A 12,853-nucleotide genomic window follows, 5' to 3' on the forward strand; every position below is an offset into this window, starting at 1 on the left:
TGTGATGTGTGTCCATTACTTAAAATGCTTTTTGATTGGGGGGTCTATTCATTCGTTTATCTGAATTCCACTCCTGTTTACCAGAGATTTGAATGGGAGGCTTGAAAAAGTACCGTTGTCTCTAGAGAAGAAAAAAATCGATTTAAAGCCTTTTATTCCATCTCTTATTGGAAGCAAGCGAAGCTGTTTTAGCTCTTTCTAACTTTCGGAGACTGAGGCGGTAGATCAGTCTCCACCGGTAGCCAATCAGAGATAGCTGGTCCAAGACTGTCACTAATTACACACGGCACTGGTAAAGAGGTGCGGCTCACAAGTGCCGCCATCTAGTGTTCCCTAATTCTAACAATAATCCTGAAATCATGAAAACAGTGTGGGTCCTACGGTCTATTTTCTTGAATTTACGGGAGAAAAAAAAAACGCGCTATCTTGTGCCGAGGTCGAAACGGGCTTAGTAAAAGTTCCTCTAGTTGGCGACTAGAATAGAAATTGCGATGCTCTTCCTTCTGGTGGTCTAGCGCCATGGACGGCCTAAGTCACTTCAGCTGAGCTACACAGGCTCGCTAGAGAAGAAGGTTTCGAATTATCTAAATCTGACCAGCCTATTAATGTAAACTAAGTACAGTATTATACCATTTTATGGTTAGGATTCATATAAAATATAGGCCTAATTATCAAGAAATAAGTTTATAAAGACATTTCTTAACAAATTCTTAACTATGACAGACTAGGTTGGTTATTTAGATTACACTAAAGTATCTAACGAAGTAAAGTTTTAGTTTATTGCGTCTGCAAACTTCAAATATTCAGGCAAGCTGTGCCTTAATTATGCACTGCAAGAACCTAGGTCTAAGAATACAGTAATATTCTACTAGGGATTTTCAACCAACATTGATTTTATCAAGCTCCTAGGATTTTTCTTCCAAGAAAAGGAACCCCCGATTTTCATCGAATCAAAAAATAAAGAAAGAAAAAAAGGAAATTCAGAAATTCCCATGCAGTTTACAGCCATGATATTCCAGGTTGTACAGTTCATAGCACAAATTCAAGTTTCCGAAGAGAAATCCTACGCAATCTCCAGGAAATCAAATAACATGACTTTTTGTACACTAGGGCAATATTTCTTCCTAATGCAATTCGAAGGCTTCATTTATGACGCTGATTATAAATACGAAGTTTAGAGTTCAAATGAAAAGTTTGTGAAATATATATTGATATATAAGAAGAGATTGTCAACATAGAAATAACTGGCCACTCCGATTTTCCTCTATTATTAAAGAGTCAACTATCCACTGAGACCAGTGAGCAAAGAAACTAACAAGGTCGATCGTATTTCAATGTACCGGTAGTTTTAGTAATCCACTGCAACAGAAATGGCCTTCCTTTTGGAAGGCTATTTCTATTGCAATGGCCTTCATGAATGAACCTTCAACGAACCGCATGGTCACCATCATATCTATTTCATCGACTGTCCCAAAACGAATTGATGAACACTCAAGTTTCTGCAGACTTAGTTGGCTGAGTAGACACCGTATTCGCTCTCTAGAAATACACTATCTGAATCCTGGTTTCACACGAAAGTTTTTGAAAACATTTACAAAGAACACATTTTTTGTCATCTGGTGCAAGATCGCTATCCTTCTTAACGGAGATCTGAAGGGGTTAGAAAAACCGTTTCACGAATGGGATAATTCTTGATGATGTAGCAAGAATGATAGGGTAAGAATTATAGGTCTTCCACGAACAACAGTTACATTAATAAATCTTCAATTTTCGGAAATAGACTTAAACTTAAGTGCATTTTAAGATGCTGGGCATCGCAGTTAGATAAAACTGCTGTTGATTTTCAGGAGGAGGAACTCTTCTAATCCAAGCTTTATTTTATACAGTGCTAAGAGCCACACAGATTAATGCCGGTACCACTAAGCATGAATTGTGAACGGACTATTACACTGAAGTCCTCTAAGAAAGCGATGAGGATGTCTATAGAGGGTGAGATATTGAATTTTTTTTGGTGACGACGAACCATATTGATAGCACACAAAGAACTTTTACCCACAGCACTGCCAATTTCTTCTCATGTGTGATTTTTCTTTCTGTAATTCAGGAACCTATAGTTGCAAAAATAAATTTCATACCACCAAAGCCTCGTAAGTCTAAGGAAAGAGCGCAGCTTTGTTCACACCAGCAGTTGAGTTTATTTCTTAAAACGACAAAAATGACCTCTGACTTTCAGCATAAATAACAACACAGTGGAGTTATCACTTACCATAGTGAAAAGTATACGTTGTCTAGATCATATCAAAAACGTACATTAGGTTTTAGACATAGGGCATGTTATATAGATTTTAATATTGCTGTTAAAAATTCCTGTCCCTTTGGGATGACCCAGCAAGCCCTTTGTTTTTTTAGCATATGCTATGAATAGAACTGCTGTCATGGAAGCATGCCTTTTTTTATTATTATGTTGAGTCCATACAGAGCGGTTGTTTAATCAATCTATAGTACATTAGTACCGTGTATGGGTAGTGGGTTGGGAAAGGAGAAACTTGTTTATATTTGATTTCAAAGCCTGTATATTGTATTCCTTGGGAAACACATAAGGGGAAGACTTTCATAAAACAGCAGCAGGAGGGATGGAGAAGGAGGAAAAGAAACTTGTTCTTTGATTTTCAAGGTGTACTGTGAAGGGAGGTTGGACGGCAGCTGCAAGTGTTCCAAACGCTTATCAATCATTTTCAGCATAGATACTAGGAATAAGAGTCAACGTGTGAAATGCACTACTTGTTTACTTTTATTGTCAGTGTCATGATCATTTCCTTGATTGCAAAGTAAAAAAAAATCTCTGTACATATCTTTAAAAAGAAGTTAACATTGCTTCTGCACTCTGATTGCTAAGAGAAGTTCAAAAAAAGTAACGATCAGCCACTACACCTGAATGTTATTCAATCGGCCATTAAGTTAGTTTAGCCATAACCAAATAAAGATTCGTATTCAACATTCGAAGATCTCGGAATGAAGTATGCCCTGCTGACTCACAGCTTAGTTTTGACCAATTTTCGGATAGCACAAACGGAAGTGAATATAACGATCCGCACTACGTACATTACAGTACGGTGGAATGTCGCTTAGCTAAGAAGAATGCCCAAGTAATATTAACTTCCTTTTTGAAGATGCACACCAAGAATTTTGTTTTCTTCGCAAAGGAACACTCCAGCACAGAGTCACGTCTTCGTTAGGAAGAGGATTATATTTGAGGTAAAACTATGTACAGTTTGGCTTCATATTTCTATTCAAATTAAACAGAGGTTCGTGATATCCTCTTGTGATATAAGTAGTATTAACTTCCTTAGTGGTAAAGGGATTTTGATTCCTCTAACTTCACTGATTTGTTTTCTATTATTTTTCTACTAGCTTTTCTTTCTTTAATATCCCTCCTTTGTACTCGAATTTACTGACATAATGAATATTGATGCAAAACTCAGGTGGAAAAGGTCTGTTGTCAGGCATAAAAAAAATACAAAAATTCATCTTTCTTTAATTCGAGGATAATATGCATAGGTTCGTGAAAATATTTCAATAGTTAAGCAATACAAATGATTACATAAATACAAAACAAGCGTACATTAGCGTACAAAAGGGATTACTTTTGTAAAATTAATATTTTCCGGTCGCCACCTTATTGAACAGAACTAAAACAATAGCAATCTGATTGCGCTCTCATTCCACAGTTACATTACTTCAACAATAAAAACAGAATATGAACCAATGGGTAAATAAAATGTTACCTTTTGGTTGAAGATGAGTGGCGCCAAAAGGTCCCCGTCGACCAATGATTTCATGCAAGATAATGGAAAATGAATAGACATCTCCTTTCTGTGTTCCTTTCGGATATGCTCCTGGGTCTCGTAAATGTTCTGGGGCTTTCCACAAAAGATCTACATTAAGAAAAGATACATTTCTTTCAATTAACAGAGAGCATTCTGTTTGAGCATAAATTATCAAGAAAAATACAAATGCTTAACGTCAACATATGTTTAATGAACTGGAGTTCTAAGCATTTATTTAAACTGCTCTTAAATATTTTAGTGCAGATTAAAAAAAAAAAAAAAAGCTAGTTTTTCTTTCTCCCAGCGAAATGCAACACAACAATACTGTCAGAAGTAATAATAATATTTTTGCATGAATGACCACAGCATAAAGTTGCTGTCCGAGACAGTTTCACAAATCATTACAAGGAAAAGCACTTTTGAAATTATCGAAACCGCACTGCATAAAATTAGCGTTAAAACGTACATTAATATATGTGAACCGTATGTAAACCACATCGAATTGTGAGTGTGAACGACTACGGTAATTATAATATACTTCGAAACCGAAAATTTTAAAATATATTTAAAAACATTCCTTTAAAACTATTAACAAGTTGTGAGGAAAGATTATTAACATTTATTAAAAATGTGAATTGTCTATAATAATAATAATAAACTCAGATATTTCAGTTAATTATTTTTCTCTCTTTTCTTTTTCTTCTTGTAATTCTAACTTTTAACACATTAATAACATCTCATAAGGCAATATTCTTACTTTTAGTTTATCAAGAGAGTAATACAATTAACTTGCTGTAATACGCATGGAAATTAACAATGAAAGCAAATTGAATAAAAGGAATAATAAATATCTAAAATCATTTATAACAATTAAAAACGAGTACTTGTATGAGAAGCTGACTCTTGTATAGGTTGCCTTGGCAACACACTTGAACGAACTCTGCCCAGTAGCACCATGTTCGTGGTTTTATAGATTGCAAGGAATTCACTGGATTCTCTTAAGTTGCTGATCAGTCTCGAAACTTTAATATTTTAATGAATAATTCTTTGTATAAAATGTGAATGCTTATCTTTTCTTTTAGTCCTTTTCAGGACGTCAAGGGTCTTTTATTGATTAAGTAGGAGTTACACAACTACACAAAGTTCACTTAAAATGTTTTATGTGTTTCCAACCCACTAAATATTTTGTAAATCTTCAGTATATTAGTATCCTGGGTGAGCTAAGGAATATTTTTCTAAGTATTTTATTAATTTTATTTATTTGAAAATTAATTTTTTTTTAAATTATTTACATGTTGCAAGTGTAACCCAAATGTATTTGAATTCGTGCTTTGTCTCGAAATAACACAATGTGTGATCTTTCCAATTCCCTAATAGGGTTCAGTTCTCTGAATAAAAATAGCAAAAATACGGAGTACTAGTAAGAGCGTCTTAAATAATACAATACCGAGGCAACTCAAACGAAAGATGTCTTTTCGGAAACTGTAGATCGCTTTCGAAACATCTTAAATATTCAAAGGTAATTTTCTACTTAGAGTAAAAACATGATAGATATTTTTTATGATTTAACTGATTTTTTTCTCTGTCTGTATTTATTTTTCTTACTTTATCCGCTTATTTTCACCTGTTTTCTTCAATATTTTTTGTGTTATGGTTTATTCGTTATGCGGGTCGAAAGGGACTTTTTCTTCTAAACAAGTAGCATAATATTAAATCATTTTAGACAATTTCATTTATAAATAAATGGGAAACCGTGCTCTGGAGGAGGAAGTGAAACAGAGTCCAAGAAAGGTGGACGTTTATTAAATAAGTAAGTAACAATATCTCACAGATCGCGAAACAGACTAAAGCTGGACCACGTTACGTGTAAGATAGAGGCATAGGCAGAGACCACAGTGGGTTACTGAAATCAAACAAATACATTATTAACTAGACACCTCAGCCACGGAATCAACTACATTTGAATTACCTGAGGTTATTCGTGTTTGTTTTTTTATGATAGATATAAAAAAAACCTGTTGACTTTTTCCACCGGATGTAAGAAACGTATGTTAAACGTGTCTAGGAAGAATTACTAAGTTCACCTCGTGTTACGTGTTCCTAGCAGGAAGAGAATCAACTGAGGATAGCCCCAAGAATAGGTCATCCACGTGGGGTCATTTCTAATGCAGCTGACACAGCGTTCGTTCCATTCCTTCGATCTTGTGGGAAAGCTAACTTCTCGTATTGTGCTCACTAGATTTCAATCTTCAAACAGACCGGTATATCATAAAAGATAACCGTATGATAGTGGAGATTTTTTCTCTGTCTGTATTTATTTTTCTTACTTTATCCGCTTATTTTCAATCGATTAATGATCATAAACTTGAATAAAACAATATCACTTTACTACATGAATGTGTGTGTGTGTGTGTGTGTGTGTGTGTGTGTGTGTGTGTGTGTGTGTGTGTGTGTGTGTGTGTGTGTATACACACACACACACATGTACATATATATATATACATATAAGAAAATAAATATATTTTATTTTAATCACTTACTACATGAAGGTATATATATATATATGTTTATTTATTTATTTTTTTCTAATAAGAATTCTAATTAAAATACAATACTTTGGTATGCGCAGATTACTGTAAATAGCTTAAATTAAACTTGCCACAAAATTACATTCTTGTTTAATCCTGTATCCAAGTGTAAGCAAACAAAGTTAGTTTACGTGCGAATTATCTTCACAGCAGGGCTACTTGTATATAGAAGTTAATTACTTCACGTCAGTTGCCTTAATATCCCATAATGCAAAGCACACTTATTGTAAACAGCTGTTAAGAGGGCAAAAGAATTTGCTTTAGACATGTTGGCTTGAACGGAGTTAAAAAAAAAAAAAAAACTATTAGACGCTAGAATTGTTTACATTGTAAAGCACCAGAGCAATAGAGGATAATTGTTTTTCTAAGAATTACTAAGGAAGGAATTTACCATGGTAACTAACTAGCTCTTGCCTATCCTAGGTATTATCATATGAAGATGACGTCCCTCTGCTACTTTATAAGTGCAATAAGAAAATAAATAGCTACATGCTGTTGTTATTTCTGGGTTATTATTTTATTATTAATCAGTAAAATAATCTCTTCAATACGTGTGTTTTGTGTCCCTAAATTCATAAATATGAATATTAATAATATATGTTTCGCTTCTCAGATATCAGTATAGCGTCCCTAACACTGTAAGATCATACCTGTTTCTCCAGTGTTAGGGACGCTATACTGACTTTATAAGATATCTTAAAAATTATAAAGAAATTATTAGAATGACAAACTGCAAAACACTGCAAACAGGAGAAAAATATCCGTTGTATCATTAATGTGATATAAGACCAAACCGGTTTGCATAAAAAAGCCTTCAAAACATATGTAAAAATATACTTGTTCTTTCTGAATGAATTTTTCATTTGGAGTTTAGTATCCCGATAACCTTATACCATCCTCAAAATGTGAGCAGATGCCTTTCTCTCTTCACCTATCCTACAATTTAAACCATCTTTCTTCTTTATTTTTCATATTTAATTATCAAAAACTATTAATAATATATTTCTTTTAAGGTTACACGGTGATCAGCATTCATATTTATGAATTTAGGGACACAAAATACACGTGTTGAAGTGCTTTTTTTTTCCTGAACATTCAATAGCAACCTTACTATACAAATCTAGAAGATAATCATAATATTATAATATGAACTGTATAATTCCAGAAGAATCCCAGTACGTGAGGACTTTAGCAGAGTTTATTGTAGTTTTTTTAATCACTAGAGGGCAGGCTAAGAAAAAAGATTAGTTACAACGTAGATGTAATTTACCTGTAGAGTGCAACAGCATGTAGCTTGGTTCTTATACACATGTATCCTTCTGATGATGACCTCAACACAGGGGTCGAAACGTCAAGTTATTTTATTATTAATCAGTAAAATAATCTTTTCAATACGTGTGTTTTGTGTCCCTAAATTCATAAATATGAATATTAATAATATATGTTTCGCTTCTCAGATTTCAGTTCACATTATGGTATACACTAAAGGATTTAAAATCCTAAATGAGCATTCCCTTTATTACTCCCATAGTCAAGGTCCTAAAGATATAGTAAATCAATGTCGTCTGCGGGTAGGGTTTAAGAGAAAGTAATGTGTTGATATTCTTTCTGTAAAGGTGGAGACTGTATACCTCGTGAGAATGATTCATGGAGAAAACTGGTCACAGCAGTGAAGAAGAGGGAATGGGAATATTAGGTTCAGTAGTCAGCCATTCAACTGTAAAAGAATGTTGAAAAAGATGATAGCTGTGTTATTATACATTTAGTGGAAATGAAAGTCACGATGAATGCCAATTCTACTGAACAGTGCTCACAGGAAATCTGCAGAAAAAATATTGAAGAAACTGACCAACTACAAAACACTGGCTGGAGTTTCTGAGAGAAACGTTGTTAGTCAAACGAAACCCCCTGAACAACAAATATTTTTAGAGAGGTCTTGAGTACGGTACCAAAATGTGACAGCAGTAAATAGTATTGAAATGATTTTAGTTGTAAATTTGGGTGAATTTGTGATTTGCATAGAAAAATCGAACGATTTTCATAGAAATATATTTCTATAATATTTCTATAATATATATATATATATATATATATATATATATACTAATGTCTTTCAGCTCAGTCCATTGACCATTATTTGCTTTTTTATATATATAATTTGTTTTCTTGCAAAAAAGACCTTGGTTCTTCAACCAATATTTCTTTAAAATATATATTTTTTTATTTACATATCTGGAGTCCACGCGGTTAGCCGAGTGGCTATGCGCTTCGGAACCATATGACTGGGAAAGGGGTGTCCTGGGCTCGATTCCTGTCACCGACGTGAGGAGCTTAAGGATCTTTCTTAGACATAGCCAAGTTAGCCGGTCTTGGGAGTGGACTGCAGGGTTTTTCTTCCCAGTTTATTTGGGGTTTTTCCTCATGCAAGCAGGCAAACCGGCCCCATGAACACACTCATCAACAGACATAGGACACACCGGGAGGCATAGGGCTAACCACCTTATCTTCAGGACGAGTACGGCTTAAAAGGGCTAGCCCTGTAACAGGCCACTAGGCCTAATACGTGAAGGGAAGAAGACATAGAAAACCAATATATCTGGAGAGCACAGGACGCACGATTTAGAAGGTAAAAAAAACTGGCATAAAAAGTTTCGATAAAATTCATTACTGAATTAAAATGTTTAATAATTTTAATGGGTGAATAATTTCATTCATGAAGGTAATACATTTATTTGTTAATTGCTTCCCATACTATCATGAATATTCGATAAATGGTATTGAAATGCTTTTAATTGTAAATGTGCTCTCCTCCTCAAAAGAGCCATTTGGAATTTTAATAAAAAAATTTTTAAATTCGACAGTCTCGCAGTTTCCGGTATAATTCTGAATCGTTCCATTTCACAGGGAAGAGAATGCTTATTTCAGGCATTAATAAATTAAAATTGTGACCGCGCGCGCTATTTTTCTGTTCAAAATAAAAATAACAGATAAGGTGTTCTTTTCTATTCACTGCAAAAATGAAACTGAAGAGATGAAACATCAAGACTATGCAAAAGCTTTAAGAGATAAATGCGAAACAATAATGGGAGTGGAAAGGGCACCAACTGGTAATAGACTTACGTGTAGTCCTTATACGGACTCAAATTAAAAGAATTGCCGAAGCATCAGTGAAACTCATGTTCTTGTTTATTCAGTTGTAATCCATTTTCTCCCTTTTCTATATCTCTCAATCCGTAGATACAGATTCCCAGCACTTCAGACACGATTAGTGTGATGCATCAGGTAGGCCCGTTTCACTTCCCTGTGGTTGCTTGATTCTTTTTTTACTTTTTACTCATGCCTTGGAAGGGTAGTGTGCTATTTTCATGGATGAACAACTTTGAAAGAGGGAAAAACGATACCAATATTTCATAATTCGTACAACTCACCTTCAGCTGGTATATGATTTTGTTTGAGGCAGTTGTTCTTCGCATCACTGATTCTCTCGAAGTATTTTCCTACCAAAAGCGTATTTATCGTGTTTTCCAGCTGCACTACTGCACAGTTAGATTCCATACTTCATAAGAGTTGAAGCTAACGTACTCGGCAATTGCAAGAAATTATACAACATGTATTTATATTCCTTAAACAACAATCCTACTGTCATTAAACTATACTTGTTAAAAAAAACTAGTTCGCTTTTTATGCATATTAAAGAGGGATCTCAGTCTGAGCAGCAGTTTCAAAAGCGGTAAATTGTGTAGATGACACAACAAGCTATCATATGAACAAATTTATGTTGTTTGCTGCTTGTTTTTCCCTCGCATTTCATTTTTAGAAGTTTTTCCTCTCTCTGAAAGGGGAAAACCCTGGGAAAATTTATTTTCATACAACGATAACGAAGTTTGCCTCATGGATTCCGGTTTATGTTTTCTCAACAAACATTCTAATGTCTTAGATGCGGCTTTCTGAAAATAGCTTAAGGTTTTCCCTCTTTAACTGAATGAAATATTGAAAGAAAAAAAAAGGAGAAGTGCCTCTACGTTCAGGAAAAAATGACGCAAAGTCAAATTATTAAAAGTGGGTGGGAATTTGTTTTTAACTGCATTTATTTTTATCCAAACATGTTTAAAAAAGTCGCTTTTTATAAAGGTTTTAGAATCTTATTTCAGAACATTCACTAATTTATAATTCCATTCAGCAATTATGTTGTATCTCTCACAATCACAACATGGTCAATCATTTATCACTTAATTACACGCAATAGTTATAATTCGTACTTCGGTAATACTCATACTCTTCGGTCGGATCCACTTGTGCTTCTCTTCGTAGTTCATGAAGACCGAAATCTGTCACTTGAAGAACCCATCGGCTAGTAATTACACAGTTAGATGACTTAAGATTTCCGTTAACTTTTAAATCACTATCGTGAAGAAATATCATCCCCTAGAAAACGAAAGGAGAAAACAAAATCATTGTAAACACTTAAAATAAGAGCTTTTAGAAATAAAAAAATACATAAACATTGATTGCATATTTTCTTTAATACCTACGTTATATAATAAAGAAAGAACTGTGATTGAAATAATAAAATGGTTTAGCAAAACTCAATTATTTTATCAACAAAGTATTAAAAAAATTAACGGAGTATATGTGCGTACGGCAATAAACAAAAAAAAAAATCTCAAAAATAGAACTCTAAAATCTAGGGGGGGGGGAAAGAAATACCTCAACATGGATCGAATATCGGTGTTGTCTATCATTTTATAAAGGTCGTTAATGGAATTAAAAAATTGGAAGACTGAGTGGCTATTCTTATCCTTCTTAAATAAATACCTACTACAGTCGTCTGGTATTATTTTAACATTTATCTTACCTTAAAGCAAAATAAAGGAAGCACTTTCTTAAGACCGCCTACGTCATTCTCACTAAATACACAGCAGGGTACTGATCCTTTAAGATCGTGAATGAGATAAACAGGAAACTAATCTAAGTTTAACAAGGGCCAACAACGACGCACGTCTCTAAGTCAAAAAAGCCATGTTCACGTAGCCAAAAAATCACGAACAGACAGTAAAAAAGGAGGCTTGTAATCAAAAGAGATTTAATCTGGTAGCTACAAAAACGATAAATCTAAAAATAGCCTCGGCGCAGTGACATTATGGAGCAAATTTCAAGAGGTAAACAGTTAACTCTATGCTGCCAGAAATTGCTACTGTTTCCACAAAATACGCTTTTACAATTTAATAGTCGACGACAGCAGTGATGGATGCTTTGGGAGGCAATTATGGTGCAAGGTGAAACTCTAGGATCGTATTAACGAAGAAGTTTGCTTTGAATACGGACTGTTTTAAAATAAATGCTATGATTTCAGAATACTTGATATTCTTTAAAACTACGTGAAATGTTGAATAATAAGTCATATGTAAAATACTAAAATATAATTTTCGCTATCCATACCGACCATTTTTTTCATAACAGAATTTACTTAAATGGTAGCGGTTCTGCTTCTCTCTCATTAGGTATTATTACTGTTCAGCAGAACTGAAGTTCATCTTTCCTTTAAACCTATATGACGCGATTTGCTACTACTGATTAATCTATTCATAGTTCCATTTCCAATTTCCCGAACTAACTTCTCATAGTGCTTGTATTTATCTGACCCATTTTGGTATTATGTTAAAACGTACACTACTTTTCATATCATTTAATAAACGTTAACATCAACATATTTTCTTTATTTATACTTTACCCATCACACGATAACATTTGGTATTTTTATTCAAAAAACAGAAAAACCCACTGGGACTTAAGTGCGCCTATAGTGCAAACCATTAGGGAATACCAGTGCTCACGTTTCCATTAAACTACTAAAACAAAATCTGTTGTCATGGAAACATTATATCCTTCCATTCATCTGACGTCTCGAACTTTTTTTCTTGAATAAATTGTACCAAGTCTATAAAATTTAGAATATACTAAACAGAAATAAAAAAAAAGAGTATCAGATTTGTACAGAAAGGATAGAGTGATGAAACTATTATTTTCTTTTTAACAAGTTATTTAAATGACTATGGACAGAAGCGGAAAATATTCGAACACCGAAGCTAGTTTGCTGATTTATTGGTCCTGAACAAAGTCTTGTATTATCTTTACAGTGAATAGTCAGAATTGTGTGGGAATCTAAAATGGTGTTTTGAACTCGAAATATTTCAACAGAATGCCAAAGATAAAATAATTACTAATAGTGTAAGTAAAAGAACCTAACTCAGGATTCCATCTTAGTGTGGTTTTCCCTTATTTTCTTAGTTTAAATATATTATATATCGTAATAATATGTTTACTGGTGTTGTTTTATAGATAATATTTAGAATGATTTATCTTCGTCTAGTTTGCAATGTAAGTATTAAGTATCAACGACTTGCATTTATTCTGATGAGATTGATTATTTCTTTACAA

General features: G+C 33.7%; 1 protein-coding gene across 1 annotated transcript in view; it reads right to left on the bottom strand.

The window, feature by feature from the left end:
• Positions 1-12,853, bottom strand: part of LOC150108978 (receptor-type guanylate cyclase Gyc76C-like) — a 276,890-nt gene that overhangs the window by 27,168 nt on the left and 236,869 nt on the right. Inside the window, exons 14-15 of the mRNA XM_090401394.1 lie at positions 10,675-10,840; positions 3,786-3,935 (exon numbers count right to left, since the gene is read on the bottom strand). Of these exons, the coding sequence (XP_090257520.1) occupies positions 3,786-3,935; positions 10,675-10,840 (316 nt within the window). The remainder of the gene's footprint in view (positions 1-3,785; positions 3,936-10,674; positions 10,841-12,853) is intronic.

Source organism: Typopeltis vanoorti, chromosome 2 (assembly GCF_054136105.1).
Source record: "Typopeltis vanoorti isolate ZY-2024b chromosome 2, IOZ_Tvanoo_1.0, whole genome shotgun sequence".
Lineage (NCBI taxonomy): Eukaryota > Metazoa > Arthropoda > Arachnida > Uropygi > Thelyphonidae > Typopeltis > Typopeltis vanoorti.